The sequence below is a fragment of the Thamnophis elegans genome, chromosome 6 (genome assembly GCF_009769535.1).
Source record: "Thamnophis elegans isolate rThaEle1 chromosome 6, rThaEle1.pri, whole genome shotgun sequence".
In the NCBI taxonomy this organism is placed as follows: domain Eukaryota; kingdom Metazoa; phylum Chordata; class Lepidosauria; order Squamata; family Colubridae; genus Thamnophis; species Thamnophis elegans.
In genome coordinates, this window is record NC_045546.1 from 10,774,074 (window position 1) to 10,795,044 (window position 20,971).

Consider the following 20,971-nt stretch of genomic DNA (forward strand, 5'->3'; position numbering starts at 1 on the left):
CTTCTGTAGATTTAGTTCTGAATAAGCACACATGGATTTTGCTATAAAACAAACATTTCCAAGCCACTACACTCTCACGCATCGGATTTCTGTTACATGTGAAGCACTTGGTTTTGTGGCCCGCCAGTGGAGCTGGCAGCAGAGTTGGACAGTGGGAGATTGGGGAGGAACATGGGCCAGTTCCTAGAGGCTGAGGAAGGCTCAGACGTGGGCCTCTGCGTCAGCAGCAAGAGAGAGGGCCAAAGCTGTCTGCAGTTCTCAGCTGCCTTCGGAGTCAGATATCAGTGAAGCAGAGGAACAGCTGGAGCCTGTTCCCAGTGTGCGCAAGTGCGGAACTGCCAGAAAAAAAGAACAGCTGAGAAATCAGGGTCGACTTGGGAGTAAAGCCACAGATGGACAGTGAATTGGAAATAGGAAATAAAGAGGAGCGGAAGGGGAGTGGGCTTTTGCAGGAAACCATTCATTCGTTTGTTGGTTTCAGGAGTGTGAAGATCTGTCCATGAATCTCAGAGACTCTGTGTCAAGTCTTTCCTTGCACAGTAGTACTGCGTTTGAAAATATTTACATGACAGCTTTCCAAGATACATAAGGTCTGTGGTCATAACTTCACCTTTGAAAGACTGTTTACTGCCTTTGCTGAATGTGAATGAGATGAATTCATATTCATTTAATAAAGGGGTTTTGTCGGGACCAGGAATCAGCTTTGTACTTTTTGGGGAAACGTAGGTCAGAACACTTGATATCTATCTCTGTTAAACTTCAGTCCATTCTTTTCAGACCATTTCGCTAGCCTTGTATTACTATTTGGGGCTTTAGCTACCTCCCCCAATTGTGTGTCATCTGAAAATTTGATAAGCACTCCCTGCAGCTCTTCCTCCAAATCATTAGAAAAAGTATTGAAGATGAGAGGCCCCAGGCCAAGGATCCTGGTACCACTCCACATGACATTACTCTTTAGTTATGATGAGCAACTATTAATGCGTACTCTTGAGTGCAATTTTGAGCCAACTATTGTCTCATTTAATCCTCCTACCATTTATCCCACACCCAGCTAGCTTGCTAATCATCTGGCCATGTGGTACTGCCAAGGCTGTTTCTCTGCAGTATTCAAGACCAAAGCAACACTAAAGTGGATCTAGTTTACGGACTCCTCCCAGAAATATTTGTAATTAAATAACCATTTCTGCCAGACATGGAAGACCAAGTCCATACATGAATGTCCAATTAAACAGATCTATGGCCAAAAAGGAATGTCTCAGTGGCTGAGACGCTGAGCTTGTCAATCAGAAGGTCGGCAGTTCAGCGGTTCGAATCCCTAGCGCCGCGTAATGGAGTGAGCTCCCGTTACTTGTCCAGCTTCTGTCACCTAGCAGTTGGAAAGCATGTAAAATGCAAGTAGAAAAAATAGGAACCACCTTTGTTGGGAAGATAGCAGCGTTCCATACGCCTTCAGCATTAAGTCATGCCAGCCACATGACCACAGAGATGTCTTGGGACAGCGCTGGCTCTTCGGCTTTGAAACGGAGATGAGCACTGCCCCCTAGAGTTGGGGACAACTAGCAGATATGTGCGAGGGGAACCTTTACCTTTACCTTATTGCTAAAAAGCCTATGTAGAGGAATCTTCTGAGCTAACAGCACCTGCTTGGAGTTAGATAAGGGTCAAAAGAATTTGTCTGCTTGTGACTACAAAAGGATTCTAGGCTGATCCCTCTTTTCACTCTGCCCTCAGATTCTGCCATTTTCACACTGAAATCAAGTCAAGTGAACCACAACAACAAAAAGCTTCTACATTTTTCCAATGAAAAGGAGAAATAGGTTCATTGAGTTAATCTTCATTCAAGCTTCTGTTTTTGTGTTTGTTCACTTTGCTTTGTTTTCCTATTCCCTTTCTTTTCCACCAGTTCCTGAAATCTCATTTTCTTTTTAGGTCAGTAGAGATTTAGAGACACCACTCAAGGGCACTTTTAAGTTTTAATATTTGAGAGTGCTGGAGTGGTGTTAGCATATCACGTAGCTTGCTAGTGGAACCAAAAACAATAGTTAAAGCTATTTCCAAGGAAGACAAGAAGGTAAATCAATTAAAAATGGTGACATTTAATTACAATGAGGTATTTATTATGTGTTAATGAATGACAGCTTCCCTATCAACAAATCAGCAGTAGGCACTGAAGACTCAAAGCAATCCTGTAATTATGTTGAATATCTGATGAATTATTATTGTTATGTTTTTTTTAACAAAAAAATCTTATCCCCAGCCTAGCAGTGATGGATGTTTTAGGCTGATGTTTGTCCATGCTGACAAATGTACAATATTTTTCCCTCCTGAAGTTGAAAAGAATTGCCACCTAAGTTTCCCAGGGTAAATGATTGGAGAGAAAATAAGAATGTTGGTCAACAGTTCTGAAATCAAGGCCAACCTTCAGTGGTTGATATGGTTGAAGATAGGAGACAATGGGTGGCTGGGACTTGATCGGGGATGGTGAACCTTTCGGCACTAAGTGCCCAAACTAGAACGCATGTGCATGTGTGCACACATGCATGCCGGAAACCCGAAGACCAGCTGACTGGTGTGCATGTGCATGTCGGAAACGGGAAGAGCAGCTGGCTGAAAACAGGCTGGTTTTCATGCCATTTTCGGGCACTCTCAAAATCAGTCTGAAAACGGCCCTAAAATGGCAATTTTGTGGCTGGTTTCGGCCATTTTTCAGCCCATTTTAGGCTGTTTTCCGGTGTTCTGCCCACGAAGACCAGCTGGCCAGCGCATAGGTGTGTGCCACAAACCAGAAGAGCAGCTGGTGATGGTGCACATGCCCACAGAAAGGGCTCTGTGTGCCAACTCTGGCACACATGCCATTGATTCCCCATCACGGGACTAGATGGTCTTGGGTGCCTTTTTGTTTTTTCAAATTAAGCAATCACTTTTGGGAACATATTTGAAAAGTGATGCTTTCACCAAATGTCTGCTTCAAAAGGGAGTGGCCGGTTCACAAACGAACCACTTACCAGAAATACACTGCTTCACTGAGATTATTCATATTCTAAACTGCTTAGCTCCCCAAAGATACTCTCTGCCAGCTCAGCTCATCCTAGCCTTATTTTTTTTTAAATGCCCTCTCCTAAAAACATATTAGAGTTTTGGATACCAGCCATTTTTTATTTTCCAAGTATACATCTTGGAAGTGAAGTTGAAGCTAGAGACTTGTACTTTGCGGTATGTCAGCTTCCAGTTTTTAATTTTCAATTAAAGTAATGTTTTAAAAAAAATATGCCAGGTGAGAGAATGTTCACAACATATGGACAGACTTATCCATAATTTCAACTGGGAAACCGTGAGCATCCTAGACCAAGCCAAGTCAGAAAATGCTAGAGAGTTTCTGGAAGCCTGGTAGTCAGATAAATCAGCCGTCAACAGGCACATAGAGATAAACAACATCTACATAGCATTCAAAAGACTATCAAAAAGGACAAATGATTGGAGAGAAATAAGAACTTTTGCCCAACATTCTGAAATCAAGGCATCAGCACCCAGATGAATAGAGCTTAACGCCAAGACCAATATTAGATCAACAATCAAGAAGCAAACAATACCCCAATTAAAGAACTACCAATTCAGACAACCAATCTAAGAGTAAACAACAGCCTAATCAAAGAACCATTAAGAGCACTCTACCCCTGACCAACAGGGGTAGGACAAAACCACTAGTGAGAGTCAACCCCACATCTTACGAACACTGATGACCTAGTTTGGTAATGAAACATCTGCAAGAAAACAACCAATCTCAGCACTATAGAATCTCATAATTATTTGTTTAGTCTTAACATTGAAAAGATATGGATCAGATGTCGACAACACCTAAGGAATTATGTTTCTGTGACAATTGAATTTCCAATTCGAATATTTCTCTGCTTTAATAAAAGGAATGCAGTGACTTTCTCATTGATACAATCTTTTCTTTCATTCTGACCTGCTTTGCTCCTTGCAACATGAAAAGTATATCAGAAGTGGCTTTACTATGTAATCCGGATTGTCATTGCTTGCTTTGTGTTTTTGCCCGATTTTGTTGCATAAATTCAAATCCAGAAGCACACACAGATTAACTGATGCAGCTGGATTCATTAACTTCTTTTATATACATAAGAGTAGATGAATAAATGTACAATACCAACAGGTGGTTCTTCCAAGTAACACAAGGCAGGAGAATTACAGGCAAACTCAAGCAGTTAGTTCATTTCAGCGGACAAGCCCAGACAGACTGCTAGTTTACTTCTCAGAGCAGCAGGCTGCTTTCTTTGTAAGTTTCTGTTTCAATTCTCTGCACAGACTCAGATCTGTTTAAGTTCCCATTGGCTGAATTAGTTGCTATGTCTATTCATTGGCTGACTTTGTCCCCATGTCTCTCCCTGTCATGAATATTTAACATGTTTTTCTAGTCGCTGAGGTTGCTTATATTTGCTTTCAAAGAAAAGTTTATGACTTTTAAGGAATGCATATGATGTTCCTATTCTTGTCTTCTGTCTCCAAGGGTCCATATCTGTAATTGAAGCTTTGGACTATGAAATGTGTAAGGACTACTTCCTGGTCATTGAAGCTAAAGATGGGGTAGCCCAGCTCTGAGTGCTGTGACAACAGTGAATATAAATGTGACAGACATTAATGATAACCACCACGATTTAGCCAAGATGTCTATAGTGCAGTCATCAGTGAAGACGCAGCAGTGGGAACTCATTAGTAATGGTGAGTTCTGAGTTTTTCTGCCCGTATCACCAGGGTAAATGGCTAATTGTAAGTGAATGCAAGACACACTTTCTTAGTAATACCAGACATTGATAACTTTGAAAATGCTGTAAGTCTAGGAGAGGTCTTTGTGTGTGAGAGAGCACTGGAAATGGAAAGAGCAGCTCCCTGGCGCGCATGTGTACCAGCCAGCTGATCTTCATGCTCGCATGCACACCAGAAACCGGAAAGACCATTTGAACAGCGCATGTGCACTCTAGAAACCGGAAGCTCAGCTCTTCCGGTTTCTGGAGCTTCCACATATGCACATCAGGGAGCTACTCTTCTGGTTTCTGGCACTCCCCCACAAGTGCACGCTCCCGTTTCAGCACTCGGTGCCAAAAGGTTTCACCAACACTGTGATAGACCATAAATGCCAATTTGATGTATATTAAGTATATCATATAATAGTATTTAAGTAAATACCTTTGTGATGATCTTATATACAGTGGAATTTATCAATTCATTGTCATCATTCTCCCTTCTATTTATAATTCCTTGTTTTTCCAAAGTTGATAGCCGAAGACGTGGACAGTCCTCCCAACGGACTGATTTCTTTCTCCATTATCAGCGGAGATCAAAACAATGAATTTTCAATTGATCCTGGCTTGGGACTGATTAAAGTTAAAAAGAGATTGGACCGAGAACGGGTAAGGTCAATCAGTTTCATTGCTTTTCCATTGCTTTCTTCATGCAGCTAGTATTAGTAATTGATAAAATACTTACAGATTTATGTTCTAGAAGTAAAAATTTCTTTCGCGGGATTATTCTTTGGCCTTTTCCCAAATGGACCTTGCTATAGCGTTATTTGGAGGAATAACGCACCGGTATTTAGCAGGTTCTTATCATTCGTGGAGAACCAGTAGTGGAAATTTTGGGTAGTTCAGAGAACCAGTAAATATCACCTCTGACTGCCCCTGCCCCCCATCTATTCTCTGCCTCCCGAGTCCCAGCTGATCGGGAGGAAATGGGGATTTTTGCAGTAACCTTCCCCTGGAGTGTTGGGGATGGAGATTGTACAGTGTCTTTCCCCTGCCACACCCATCAAGCCACATCCATAGAACTGGTAGTAAATATTTGAATCACCCATGTATGTATGTATGTATGTATGTATATGTGTGTGTGTGTGTATATATATATATATATTATATATATATATTATATATATATAATATATATAATATATATATATATACACATACATACATACATACATACATACATACATATACATATATACATATATACATAATACATACATATACACATATACACATATACATATATACATATATATATATATATATACATACACACATACATACATACATACATATGCATAATTTTTGTGAGGATGAAAAATAGGATTATGTAAAGAATCTTGAGCTTCTGAAAAATAGATGGAACATATATCTAGGGTAGGGTGGAGTGGAATAGTATAGAGAATAGTAGAGTAGAATATTATTTATTGGAAAGTGTAATATATATCACAGGTGTGGTATAAACATGCCACAAGATATAAACAAATTATTTACAACATTCTGGGAGTGCACTTCTATCGATGTAACCCATTTTCATTATTGTTTGAGTTTCTGCAACCGTAGTTATTGTATGTTCCACGCTTACTTTGTGAATGGCTTAGCTTGTATACTGAGGATCTCAAGGAACTTTGCAGGGAATAAACACAGCGAATGGATGAGGAAGTCCAGCAAAGATAATCAGGACCTTGGAGAGCTCAGTGCATGGAATGCAGGCTTGGTTAACGGTCCACTCAACCTGAACTGACTTTCCTTCCAGCACTCAGCTAAGCTCCTACTAAGACTTTAATAAAGCTAAAATGCCACTGATTTGTTCGCTCCAATCCAAAGTGCTGCTCATTTTAGATTGAAAGAGCTCATTATCCTTCGTGACATTTGAGGCCTGGATAACTGGGAAATTGAAGTAAATAGAAGGGCCTGAAACGTGAAAGATTTGGGAAGACGAATCCAAACCGTAAACTCATCGTAATAGATAGCATAGTAGTAGTCCATAGTACTGTTTCCCTGAAAATAAGACCTATCCTGAACATAAGACCTAGCATGTTCTTATGCATATGCCTAAGATAAGCCCTACCCCCCCTCCCAAATAAGCCCTACTTAAGCGCCTGCGCAGCTGGCCGCCTGCCTATTCCGTCTGGTTGTTTGCGGTGCTGCGACCACGAGGTGTGGTGGGAAAGGGCTGCCCCAAGGATGTAATTCAGCAGGTTCTGACATGTTCTAGAGAACCGGTAGCAGAAATTTTGAGTAGTTCAGAGAACCGGCAAACACCACCTCTGGCTGGCCCCAGAGTGGGTGGAAATGGAGATTTTGCAGTATCCTTCCCCTGCCCACCCAGGCAACCCACATCGGCTTACCTCGGCCTCCGCAGCCAGGCCATCCAGACCCCGACACCTGCCTCATGGCAGCAGCACCAATAACCATGTGCAGCAGAAGCCCATGTGGCCACTGGGCCATTTCTGCTTGCGCGTAGAGGAGACCGGGTGGGTGTTGGTGCCACGGTCAAAAAGCAAGGCAGTGTCGGGGCATGAATGATCTGACTCTGGTGGCCCTGAGGTAAGCCAATTTGGGGCAGCCCCACCCCTGTACTTTGCACTGACAGCACTCGTGACCTCCTGTCCCGCCACAAGCAAGCAGAAGAAGTGGGCCTCCCAGACATGAAAAAGCATAAGACACCCGCTGAAAATAAGCCCCAGTGCTTATTTTGAGGCCCAAAAGAAATAAAACTGGGTCTTATTTTTGGGAAAACATGGGTAGTATTTTTGTTAGAGATTGTGATTAGAGAAGACAGGTTCCCTAAAACTTCTAAGTCCCTGAACTCCAGAATATACAGATACCGTGTTTCCCTGAAAATAAGACAGGGTCTTAATTTCTTTTGACCCCTGAAATAAGCGCTTGGTCTTATTTTCGGGGAGATCTTATTATTTTTGAGGTGGAGGAGGTGGCGAGTGTGGTCACCTCATGGCCGCTGCTGTGTTGCATATTTTCAGGGAGGGCTTATTTTCGGAGGAGGGCTTATTTTCAGGGAAACAGTGTAGTCCTCATCATACAACCATAATTGAGCCCCAAATTTCCAACATTAAATGAACCTGATTGCCCCATTGACTTGGCTTGTCAGGAGGTCGCAAAAGGCGATTTACGTGACCCAGGGCACTACAACCATCACAAGTATGAGCATATTATGCTGTTATCCTATTCCCTGCAGTCTTTAATCACCCTACTGCAGTACCCTGCCAGCCAAACTGGGGCATAGAAGACCTCGCACTCTGTTTTGGCTATCAGAGGCACTGTGGGCTGGTCATTTGCTATTTCCAGGCCAGCCCACGGGGCATGGGCAGCCCGCAGGCCTTTAGTTTGACACCCTGTTCTAGATGTTGATGAAGGAGAAGGTGATGATGGTGATTTATTAATTTACTCTGCAGCCCTGGCATTCCCTGGCATGTCCATGTACTAATCCAAGCCATCCCTATTTAACATTTCAGAGACCCACCAAGATCAGCCAGTGGCTACGTTTTCTTGAAAGAAGAAAAAAATATCTCTACTTGTGGTGGGGGTGGGGAATGCTCTATTTTCCTCAAGGCTGCTTAATGCAAAAAAAAAAAAAAAAACCCCGTACTTCCCATATTAGTATCACAGCCGGCTGGCGCTATCAATATTTGAATCACCATTATAAATAGTTTGCCAGTAGAATGCAGGCGAAGCAGAATGGGTGGGTGGATCTGCTGCCATCTGTGGACTGGGGGGGAAAATCTTGAGAAAGAATTACCATATTTTTTCGGAATATAAGATGCACCTTTATCCGAGAGGAGGAAGGAAGGAAGGAGAGAAGAAAGAGAAGATAGGGGGGTAGGAAGGAGGGAGGGAAGGAGGGAAGGAAGAAAGAGAAGGAGAGAAGAAAGGAGAGGAAGGAAGGAGGGAATGTAGGAGAGAAGGAAGGGGGAAGGAAGGAGGAAAGGAAGGAGGAAAGGAAGGGGGTAAGGAGAAAGAAAGGAAGGAAGGAGGGAGGGAAGGGGAGGAGGAGGGAGGAAGGAAGGGGAGTAGGAGAGAAGAAACGAGGGAAGGAAAGAGGAGGGAGGGGAAGAAGAAGTAGGACCGTTGTAAGATAAGATGGATCTATGGGATGTTAAAAAAGCAATCTTCAAGTATCTGTTAACAGTAGGGAAAAATTGTTATAAATACATATTATTAATAACAGTTATGAGATCATATAATTGTGAATGTATATATGAAATTGATAAAATAAAATAAAAAATTTTTTAAAAAAAGATGCACCTTTATCCATCAAAAAAGAGATGAAATCTGGGTGAGTCTTATACACTGAATACAGCATTTTTAGCCTCCTGAAACCCCGCCCCCTTTGCCAAAATGGCCGTGCATAGCCTTTAGGAGCCTTGCAGAGTGTTCCTGGGGACTGGGGAGGGCAAAAATGAGCGAAAAACAGCCGGGTTTTTTGCTTGTTTTTGCCCCCCCAGCCTCCAGGAGCATGGTGTAGATTGTAGATGTTTTCCCTGTGAAAGATGGACTATAAGAAAAGCTGAGCGCCAAATAATGGAGGCCCTTGAACTATGGAGCTGGAGGAGACTCCTGCGAGTCCCTTGGACTGCAAGGCAATCAACCGATCAGTCCTAGAGGAGATCAACCTTGACTGCTCTTTAGAAGCCCAGATCCTGAAAATGAAACTCAAATGAAACTTTGGCCACCTAATGAGAAGGAAGGACTCCCTGGAGAAGGGCCTAATGCTGGGAAAGATGGAGGGCAAAAGAAGAAGGGGACGGCAGAGAATGAGGGGGCTAGATGGAATCACCAAAGTAGTTGTGGTGAGCTTAAGTGGACTCCAGAGGATGGTAGAGGTCAGAAGGGCCTGTAGGAACGCTGTCCATGGGTTGTGATGGTCAGACACGACTTTGCAATTAACAGCAAGATTGTAGAAATAAATGTTGGAATCCATTCTTGTAACACAATTGATCGAGCTGCCTCAGTCTATATTTGATATCTGCGGGGGTTTAAAAGCATTTTTTGTGGACAGGTAGCTTCTCAAAACTATAATAGCTGATATTAAATTTCTTATGTAAGATGCTTAGATGTTTATTTTTTAAGTGCGGTTTGCATCATCTCTAGCAGCAATTTCAATGGACCGGAGCCCATTATGTTTATGGATTCTTTGACTAAAAAAGTACTTGAGTCACATTGCAGCTGAAAATGCAGAAATGCCAATACTCAAAAGCCAGATAGTGCAGTCCAGACATTTGTATTAGACCACTGGTATTCCATGTTGAACATTATAATGATTAAGGATGGTGGGAGTTGAACCCAAGCCACCTTCGAGATCGTCAAATTCTCTTTCACTATAGCATTTTTTTCTGATAGAATTCTAGAGGAAGAAAGCAGGTTATTCTCCTTCAGTCTATTGAGGGTGTTTTCTGAGTTGTATCCTTTGGTCAGTCAGTCAATCTCTACTTGTTCTGAAATGTTTCAGTTTTTCCTACTGCCTAACTGATCATCTAGTTCAGGGATGACAAACTCATTGAGGGCTGCATGAGGGTTGTGCTTGACCTCACGGGGCCATGGGGCGTGGCCAAGGGGCATGGCCTGCTCAAAGTCACTCATGTTGTGGGGGGGGGGGCTATGGAGACCTGAGTGTTCTCTGAGAGAAAACGGGCTCCCGAGCTCCGTTTTCAGCTGCAACGGCCTCCTGCAACTCTCTGCCAGCGAAATGGGCTCCCGAGCTCTGTTTTCAGCTGTGACGGCCTCCTGCAGCCCTCTGCCAATGAAAAGGGGTTCCCAAGCTCCGTTTTCAGCTGCAACAGCCTCCTGCAACCCTCTGCCAATGAAAAGGGGTTCCCAAGCTCTGTTTTCAGCTGCAACGGCCTCCTGCAACCCTCTGCCAGTGAAAACAAAACTCGGGAGGGCTGCACGCAACCTTCCCAAGCTCCATTTTCGCTAGCAGAGGCACCACAGGCTGATCCAGGTGGCCCCGCTGGCCAGATATAAGCACTCCGCAGGCCGAATCTGTCCTGAAGGCCTTGAGTTTGACAGCCCTGACATAGTTGATAAATCCATGTTCTTTCAAACATCATAACTGCGGCTGGGAAGATGAGAAGCAAATGCAGGCGGTCGTTGACTTAAGATGGACCGCTTAGCAGCTGTTCAAATATATGTCAGACCTACCTTGAGACTAGTTATAACCTGTGTTTTCAGTTAAAATGTTCACAATTCCTCCTTTTACACGGCCACGTGACTAAACGTCGGCCACATTTATTGCCATTTGAAGCGTCACGTGGCCATGTTTTACTACGGTTTTGCTGAAACTAGAACTTCCACTAGGCCACATCGGATCATCTTCCAGCCATCGCGAGTTATGACTACGATGGATTGGCTCCGTTCCCTTCACAAATCAAGGGCTGCAAGTAAGTCCTTGACTTAGGACCACAATGGAGCCCAAAATTTCCATTGCTTAAGCAAGGCAGTTAAGTGAATTTTGCAACCCTTCTTGCCACTGTTGTTAAGTGAATCACAGCAGTTGTTAAGTTAGTAACACAGTTGTTAAATGACTCTGGCTTCCCCATTGACTTCGCTTGTCAGAAGGTCACAAAAAAGGGATCACATGACCCCGAAACACTGCAACTGGCATAAGTACATGGCCAGTTGCCCAGCATCTGAATTTTGATTACATGAACTACAGGCTACTTCAATGGTCATAAGTCTGAAAATGGCCATAAGTTACTTTTTTCACGTAATTTCAAACAGCCACTAAACTAAAGGTTGTAAGTTGAAGACTACCTTACCTGTAATATGTAAGCAAGTAGTGTTGTAATTTCTTTTGGGGGAAACAAAAGCTGCCTCGAACAGAATTGGTGGAAGATTGAACCTTCCCACCCAACAATCTGCCGTGGTGAGAATGAGAAACAGCACGGAGCAGCGGATGTACATGCAATATGGCAGATGCCCAGGTATTTATGGGCTGTGGTATCACACTAATCACCAGTCTTTCTTGTTTGCATGGCTCCCAAAGGCTCCACAGGTATCAGTAAAACTACTTCAAAAATGGGTCAACTCTATCTTAGGAATGTCTACCTTATTTCCCTGAAAATAAAACCTCCCTGGATAATAAGCCGAATCGGGCTTTTCAGCGGATGCGCTAAAATAAGCCCTCCCCAAAAAATAAGCCCTCCCGAAAATATTGCAACACAGCTGCAACAAATGAGGTGATCACGCCCGCCGCCTCGCACCTCATAAATATGAAGGACCTCCCCCCAAAAGCACTTACTCGGGGGGGGGGGGTCAAAGAAATAAGACCCTGTCTTATTTCGGGGAAATATGGTAGAATGCTTCCTCTGGTTAAAAAAAGGGGAGAGAAAGAGACAAAGAATTTGAAGGTAAAATAAAGCAAAGATCAACTATTAAACAAGTGTTTTAACCAGTCGTAAGGATGGAGATTGGAGACCAGGTAAATTAAGATGTCAGCAGCTCTTGATAGGAAAACTGTTTCGACAATTCCTTCTTGTCCTGCGTTTCTTCTGAGTTCCTCTATTCGTCGGCTGTTACAAGATTGATTTCTTTTCTATTTAGCTTTGTTGTTGTTTGAAAAATACACCCTGCAATCCTTCTCTTCCAAGAAATATGGCACTAATTGGAATTAAACATGAGGACAACACAAAGAGCCTCTTAGACGCTATTGGAAAAAGTACAAACTAATTCAGGGCAAGAATTCTTACATCCCTGTTTTGAAATCCCCCCCCACCCCCGGCTGCCAAAACAATAGTAAGGAAGACAGTGCTTTACAAGTTGACTGAAGCTGTATTATTATTATTTTCTCTTCTTTCCTGCTCATGCCTTATTTGTTAGTTGACTCTGCTGCACCAGCAAAAAAAACACTGTGAGTCTTTGCTTAGAATTGAACATGGTAAATCTGTCATGCAACTCGAGCATTTCTACGACTTCCCTATATTCATTTATTTGAATTCCACTTTTATTACTTTTGCAAATAACCCGAGGAAGTGAATATATCCCGTCCTTGTCCTACTTTCCCTATAACAACAACCTTGTGAGGTGGATGGGCTAAGAGTTATCAAAGTTATCTAGCCAGTTTTCGTGACTAAGGCGGGACTTGAACTCACAGTCTTCTGCTTTCTAGCCTGGTCCCTTAACCACTAGACCAAGGGTGTCAAACTCAAGACTCCAGGGACTGGATCTGGCCTACAGGGTGCTTAGATGTGGCCACGGGGCCATTCTGGAAACAACGAAGGGCTGGGCTGCAGTGCCTCTGCCAGCAAAAACGAGCTCGGGAGCCGGTTTTCTGTAGCAGAGGGCTCAGACCACCCAGGTGCCCCTGAACGAGTGATGCCGAGGTGGTCATGACCACCCTGGCCATGCCCACTCCTACCCGGTCCATGGCAACTCCACCACCACCCCACTCCCAAGGCGAACATAACCATGATGTGGCCCTCAATAAAATTGAGTTTGACACTCTGCACTAGACCAACTGGCTCTATATACTGATTGTAAAAGAGAGAGAGAGAGAAGGGAGAAAGAGAGGGAGAGGGAGATGAGAGAGGGAGAAAAAGAGAGAGAGAGATGAGAGGGAGAGAGATAGAGATGAGAATGAGAGAGAGAAGAGAGATGAGAGATGGGAAAGAGAGAGAGATGAGAGGGAGAGGATATGAGAGAGAGATGAGAGAAAGAGAGAGATGAGAAGTGAAGAGAATGAGAGAGAGAAAGAGAAAGATAGAGAGAATGAGAATGAGAGAGAGAGAGAAAGAGAGATGAGAGAGAGATGAGAAGAGAGAGAGAGAGGGAGAGGGATATGAGAGGATGAGAGAAAGAGAGAGATGAGAAAGTGAAGAGAATGAGAGAGAAAGAGAGGAGAAAGAGAATGAGAGAGAGAGAAAGAGAGATGAGAGTGAGAAAGTGAAGAGAAGAGAGAGAGAAAGAGAAAGTGAGAGAGAAATGAGAATGAGAGAGAGAGAGAGAGAAGGAGGAAAGAGAGAGATGAGGAGAGGGAAGAGAGAGAGATGAGAGAGAGAGATATGGATGAAGAGAGAGAGAGAAAGAGAGAAAGAGAGAGAAATGAGAGAGGAGAGTGAGAAAGTGAAGAGAAGAGAGATGAGAGGGAGAGAAAGATTGAGATGAAAGAAAGAGAATGAGAATGAGAGAGAGAGAGAAAGAGAAGAAGAGAGAGAGAAAGCGAGAGAGAGAGATGAGAAAGAGAGAGAGAGAGAGAGGGAGAGGGATATGAGAGGGATGAAAGAAAGAGAGAGATGAGAAAGTGAAGAGAATGAGAGAAGAGAAAGATGAGAGAGAAATGAAGAGAGAAATGAGAGAGAGAGAGAGAGAGAGAAGAGAAAGTGAAGAGAATGAGAGAGAGAAAGAGAGAAAGATGAGAGAAATGAGAATGAGAGAGAGAGAAAGAGAGATGAGAGAGAGTGAGAAAGGAGAGAGATGAGAGGGAGAGGGATATGAGAGAGAGAGAGAGATGAGAAAGAGAGAGATGAGAAAGTGAAGGAAGAGAGAGAGAAAGAGAAAGATGAGAGAGAAATGAGAATGAGAGAGAAGAGAGAGAAAGAGATGAGGAGAGAGAGAGAGAGAAAGAGAGATGGGGAAAGAGAGAGAGATGAGAGGAGAGAGGGGGATATGAGAGAGAGATGAGAGAAAGAGAGAGATGAGAAAGTGAAGAGAATGAGAGAGAGAAAGAGAAAGATGAGAGAGAAATGAGAGAGGAGAGAGAGAGAGGAAAGAGATGAGAGAGAGAGAGAGAGAAAGAGAGAGAGAGATGAGGGGAGAGGGATATGAGAGGGATGAGAGAAAGAGAGAGATGAGAAAGTGAAGAGAATGAGAGAAAGAGAAAGATGAGAGAAATGAGAGAGAGAGAGAAAGAGAGATGAGAGAGATGAGAAAGTGAAGAAAGAATGAGAGAGAAGAAAGAGAGAGATGAGGAGAGAAGAAATGAGAATGAGAGAGAGAAAGAGAGATGAGAGAGAGATGAGAAGAGAGAGAGATGAGAGGGAGAGGGATAGAGAGAGAGAGATGAGAAAGAGAGAGATGAGAAAGTGAAGAGAATGAGAGAGAGAATGAGAATGAGAGAGAGAGAAAGAGAGAGAGATGAGAGGGAGAGGGATATGAGAGAGAGAGATGAGAGAAAGAGATGAGAAAGTGAAGAGAATGAGAGAGAGAAAGAGAAAGATGAGAGAGAAATGAGAATGAGAGAAAGAGAGATGAGAGAGAGATGAGAAAGAGAGAGAGATGAGAGGGAGAGGGATATGAGAGAGAGAGAGAGAGAAAGAGAGATGAGAGAGAGATGAGAAAGAGAGAGAGATGAGAGGGAGAGGGATATGAGAGAGAGAGATGAGAGAAAGAGAGAGATGAGAGAGAGAGAAAGAGAAAGATGAGAGATGAGAATGAGAGAGAGAGAAAGAGATGAGAGGGAGATGAGAATGAGAGAAAGAAAGATATGAGAGAGAAGGAGAGATGAGAGAGAAAGAGAAAGATGAGAGAGCGAGAGATGAGACAGAAAGAGATGGGGGAGGGAGAGAAGGATAGAATTTGGACCCTTTTCTAGACTAACGTTTTTCTTTAACGTTTCTGCAGGTTTCAGGATATTCATTAGTCGTGCAGGCTCGAGACAGTGGTAACCCTTCTTTGACAGCCACGGTGACGGTCAACGTTGACATTTCCGATGTGAACGATAACAGTCCTGTGTTTACACCTGCCAATTATACAGCCGTGATCCAGGTAAGTTGATCCAAGCCATTCCAAAGGGCCTCTGCTTCTGACTTTTACAATATAAAGATGCTCGCACGCAGTTTTGATCTCAAGATTTATCAGCTTGCAATGCATGGTATCATACCTTTCTTTATCAGGAACGGAAGCCGCAGTTGCCATAAACTGGTTCATAAATGGGAATGAGACTCCAAAGTTCTTGTTTGCTTAGGACAATGGTAGTCAACCTGGTCCCTACTGCCCACTAGTGGGCATTCCCGCTTCCATGGTGGGCAGTAGGGGTTTGCCTGTAACTCTGCTTTATAAATTTTATAAAGTAAAGTTACTTCCCTACTTTATAAATCACCATTACTGTGGAACCCGGTGGGCGGTTAGAAAATTTTACTACTAACAAAGATACAAATGTGGGCGGTAGGTATAAAAAGGTTGACTACCCTGGCTTAGGAAGTCTCTGCAAGGATTCCAAGTCTCAGAGAATTTGGATGGAGCTGTTTTATTGAATTGCAGAGTTGAGTTTTCTAACCTACTGGCCATAGGATAAGACGTGGGGGAGGAGAAATTATTGTTGGCCTGCCTTCTCATACTCATTCCTTTACCTACATTCTCACCTACGTTACATTCTCAAATAGTAATAAAACTATTTCGACCTACCAATGCTACCAATCATCATCATCATCATTTTATGACCCCATAATACCTTGCGGGATGGAGTCTGGGCAACTGAATGGAGCTGTTTACTGGCCAGATGCCCTTCCTGTCACCAATGCAAAGTTACATTCAGCAGATATATTCTCATTGTGCCTAGAGAGAGATAAATATCTGCCTCTACCTAGGATCGAACTCACAGCCTCCTGATTGTGAGGCGGGAGCTCCACCTCTAGGCCACCGCACCACTTGCCAATGCTACCAACTGCTCACACTTTAATGGTGCACAACATAGCTATGTCATTGTTTCTCAACCTCCAGCCATTTTAAGATGTATGGACTCCAACTGCCTGGAATTGTAAGTTTATACTTCTTACAATGGTGGCAAGGTTGAGAAATAATGACATAGATAGCAGGAAAGGAACATCGGATAAACATCAGAAAGTGCCAAAGATGATTGAAACCAATGTAGGATACCTCTCCTGTTCCTTGCTGATAAAATATAGTAACCTAAAGTTGAGTTCATTAAATAGTACAGGCTACTGGAGGTTGTGGAGTGCAGTGACCTAGCAGTTAAGATGCCAACTAGAAGGTTGGTGGTTTGAGACCCAAGCACTGTGACGGGGTGAGCTCCCGTTCCTTGCTCCAACTCCTGCTCCACCTAACAATTTGAAAGCATGCAGATGCAAATAGATAAATAGGTACCACTTGTGGTGGAAAGTAATAGCATCTTGGCCAAATGAAGGTCAGATTAAGTGCCTCGGACAACAGTGGCTCCTTCAGCCAGGAAACGGAGATGAGCACTGGCCCTTACAGTCGGGAAACCATTACCTTTTACTGGAGATGAACGTGGAAATGCATCTCTAATTAAAGACTATAATTCTTGCTCTAAGTCAGGGGTGTCAAACTCAAGGCCCGTGGGTCAGTCCGGCCTGCGGGGTGCTTAGATCTGGCCCATGCGGCTATCCTAAAAACAGCGAAGGGACTGGCCCACAGTGCCTCTGCCAGTGAAACTGAGCCATTGTAAGCTCTGTTTTCACTAGCAGAGGGTTGGAGGAGACCATCGCAGCCGAAAACAAAGCTTGTAAGGGCTGTGTGCATCCCCTCCGAGCTCCGTTTTCCCTGGCCGAGGGTTGCAGGAGGCCATCATAGCTGAAAACTGAACTCGGGAGCCTGTTTTCCCTGGCAGAGCACTTGGACCACCACAGGCGCCCCTGACACAAGTGACGTTGAGCTGGCCATGCCCACTGTGACCACACCCGCCCCCCGAGGTCAAACACAACCCTGATATGGCCCTCAATGAAATCGAGTGTGACACCCCTGCTCTAAGTGGTCATCTCTAACCAGTCAATAGGTTATTCTAACAATACAAAAGTGGGAGGAAAATGCACATTTTATAACAGGTGGCAGATGGTGGGGGGGGACATATGTGTGCCGTATTCTCACACGTTGCTCATCAGCATGCCAAGATATGTAATTAAAATTCTGTCTCCGTTTTCTCCACCGCTCTCTTTTTAACGCGACATTCTGCGACGATGCACAAAGGAAAACAAGCCAGTAGGAACCAGTATTCTGCAATTGGTGGTAACGGATAAAGACTCCCTGCACAATGGCCCGCCTTTCACCTTCGCCCTCCTGGCTGGAAACGAAGAGAAAGAATTCATGCTTGACCAGCAAGGCATCCTGCGATCCGCTGTCATTTTCAAGCGCCTGGTAGCCACTGAATATGTGCTGTGCATTCAGGTACCCGTTCATTTGCTCATCCCTGCAGAAAATGGTTGATCATCATTCTTAAGCCTTCAGAGCTTTTTCCTCTCCATGTAATTGTGATCACCTACATCAGGGTGTCAATCTCAAAGCCCACGGGCCAGATCCAGCCTGCAGGTGTGCTTAGATCTGGCCCGCGGGCCGCCTGGAAATGGCAAAGGACCGGCCTGCAGTGCCTCTGCCAGCAAAAACAGAGCTCAGGAGGGTCGCACACGGCTCCCTTGAGCTTCATTTTGCTGGCAGAGGGCTGCAGGAGACCGCAGCCAAAAGCGGAGCTTCGATGAGTGACCTCATGCTAGCCACACCCACTCTGGCCATAGCCATTCCCACTCCCCCCCCCCCCCGAGGTCAAACACAACCCTGATGCGGCCATCAATGAAATTGAGTTTGACACCCCTGACCAAAGGTGGTATTCAGCCCGTTCTGACCAGTTCTGACAAACCAGTAGCAGAAATTTTCAGTAGTTTGGAGAACTGGTTAATACCATCTCTGGCTGGCCTCGCCCCCATCTATTTGCTGCCTCCCAAGTCCCAGCTAACATGGGTCCAGCTGGGTCTTCTTCTGTTGCCCTGCATAGGAGAAGAGAGCTGGAAAGCAGGTTAGTGGGGTGGGAAGGGAATGGGGATTTAAATGTTATTGTCCTTCTAACTGCTTGAAAGATATCAGAAGCTATTTCTTTATATGTTTAGATCTTTTACATTTTTCTCCTTTTCTTCTATCTTCTTCTTCTTGTTTTTCTTACAACCCACACAAAATATCCTTCTACCGTATAAGCAAAAACTCAACATTCTGATCGTAATCCAGATTTAAGTTTTGTGAGCATTCCATGATCTGCATACATTAAAAAATATATATTGTAGATGCCAATTGAATCCATAAACAATTATATCCCCGTTTTGGAGCTTGGAAAGTCTGCAAACTCCAGATTATCTAAATACATTTCAACTTGCAAACTCTGCCTGCAGCTTTCTTTCCATTTGGGAAATCGATCACAAAGAGAAGATTTTTCTCTCGCAAGAGAGAGACGGGGAAGATTTCCCCAGCTGTTCTGTACCTCCAAATTATGCTCAGGCCACCTGTTAGAACTGGGTGTTCCGTTTTTACCGAAAAAATAACTGGAAATGTGATGCTCTTTCCAATTCAGCTGGCATCCTTGCAGCTGTATTCTTACACTGTTGAAAGTCTAAAATGCTTTTCTTAAGTAATTTTCTCAATTATTTTTATTATGGTCTTCAGGCACAGCCTGGAAATGATCAGTGGCATCTTTGAGTGATAGCAATAGCAATAGCAGTTAGACTTATATACCGCTTCATAGGGCTTTCAGCCCTCTCTAAGCGGTTTACAGAGTCAGCATATTGCCTCCAACAATCCGGGTCCTCATTTCACCCACCTCGGAAGGATGGAAGGCTGAGTCAACCTTGAGCCGGTGAGATTAGAACCGCTGAACTGCAGATAACAGTCAGCTGAAGTGGCTTGCAGTACTGCACCCTAACCACTGCGCCACCTCGGCTCACGTGATGACGTTCAGGTTTCTAAACCCAATCTCAATTCTTTGTTCCAGAAGCTGGATGTGGGAAGAAAGAATTAACTTTAAAAGCACAGTGTTGCAAAATGCTTTTTTCCAGGAGGCAATTGGACTCTCTTGTTTGTTTTTTCTCTTGAAGACGTTTCGCTTCTCCTCCAAAGAAGCTTCTTCAGTTCTGGCAGGATAGTGGGGAGCGGGGGGAGGATTTATACTCCTTGCAGACAGCTGGTCATTCGCATCCTTTTTAGCGGGTCCTTGAAGCACTATGGGGTTTATCTCTGTCCTCAGGGTCACCTGAGTGATGCTCCTGGTTCCTCCCTCTGGAAATCCCTTCCTACTCCCACACCATTCAAAGGGTGTCTATCCCAAATTGTATAACTAAAAGTCCCGTAGAGATTCTCAGAGCTGAAGAAGCACCTAGGATGAGAAGCGAACGTCTTCAAAAGAAAAATATATATAATATGTGTTAGATCTTAAAGCACATGATTGCACTTGTATACTGTGGTTCTTTAATGTTAGGGTAAAATAGGACAAGCTGAACACACTGATAGACAATAGAATACACCGAAGGGAGGAGTAGAGCGAAAGAAGAAAGAGGGGTAGGGAGGGTGGGAGAGAGGATTGGAGGCAGGAGGAGAAGGAAGGGAGGGAATGTAGTGGGAGAGAGGAGTGATAGAGGGGGAGGGGAAGTAGGAAGTAGAGGGGAATGTTGGAAGGAAGAATGAAAGTTGGAGGGGGGTGAAAGAGGGTGTATGGTGGGTCAAGGTGGTATATTGGGTTTGTATCTTGGGGGGTAATGTTTATAAAAGGAAGGCTATGTTTATTATTCAATGTCATATGCCCCGGTTATGCACAGTATGCATGTGATTGTATGGAATGAAATGGAAATAAACATATTTTAAAACGGAAAAAAGAAAGAAAAGAAAAGTAAGCCCAATTGCCTCCTGAAAAAAGCACCTTTGGGACAACCATGTCCTGTATGACTGAGAATCTCTACAAAGATTAAAAGCACAGTGGTTTATGAAGAAAGAGCATTTCAAGGCTGGAGTGTACATTTTAATTGCAGAAATTCTCAATTTTTCTTTTCTCACCTTAGAATCCCATCTTACAAGGTGTTGAAAAAAGTCTTGGCTTATGATAGCAGAAAGCAGGGTTGAAATCGCCTTCACTACCAGTTCGCACGCTCGGGCGCTCCCTTCGCTAACACTTCTGCACATGCACAGGACCTTCTACACATGTGCAGAACGTCAAAAACGGGAGGTGATAACATCTGGGTGGGTGGGCGGAGCCTCACGAAGACGACGCTACCGGTTTGTCCGAACCAGATAGAACTGGCGGAATTTCACCATTGGCAGAAATTCATGGTCATATACATCTAGATATTCAATTTCCTTTTACGATGTGAATATGGTTATTCAGTTATCTATGGAGATTCTCAGTCATCCAGGCCATGCTTTCCCCAAGGGTGCTTTTTCAAGAGGCAACTGGACTTACTTTGCTTTTCCTT

At 43.8% G+C, this 20,971-nt stretch overlaps 1 protein-coding gene across 1 annotated transcript in view; it reads left to right on the forward strand.

The window, feature by feature from the left end:
* The window catches only part of FAT3 (FAT atypical cadherin 3), a 417,794-nt gene that overhangs the window by 333,892 nt on the left and 62,931 nt on the right, over window positions 1–20,971 (forward strand). The window contains 7 exon segments of the mRNA XM_032219713.1: window positions 4,526–4,597; window positions 4,600–4,662; window positions 4,665–4,731; window positions 5,106–5,121; window positions 5,289–5,426; window positions 15,396–15,539; window positions 17,718–17,915. Of these exon segments, the coding sequence (XP_032075604.1) occupies window positions 4,526–4,597; window positions 4,600–4,662; window positions 4,665–4,731; window positions 5,106–5,121; window positions 5,289–5,426; window positions 15,396–15,539; window positions 17,718–17,915 (698 nt within the window).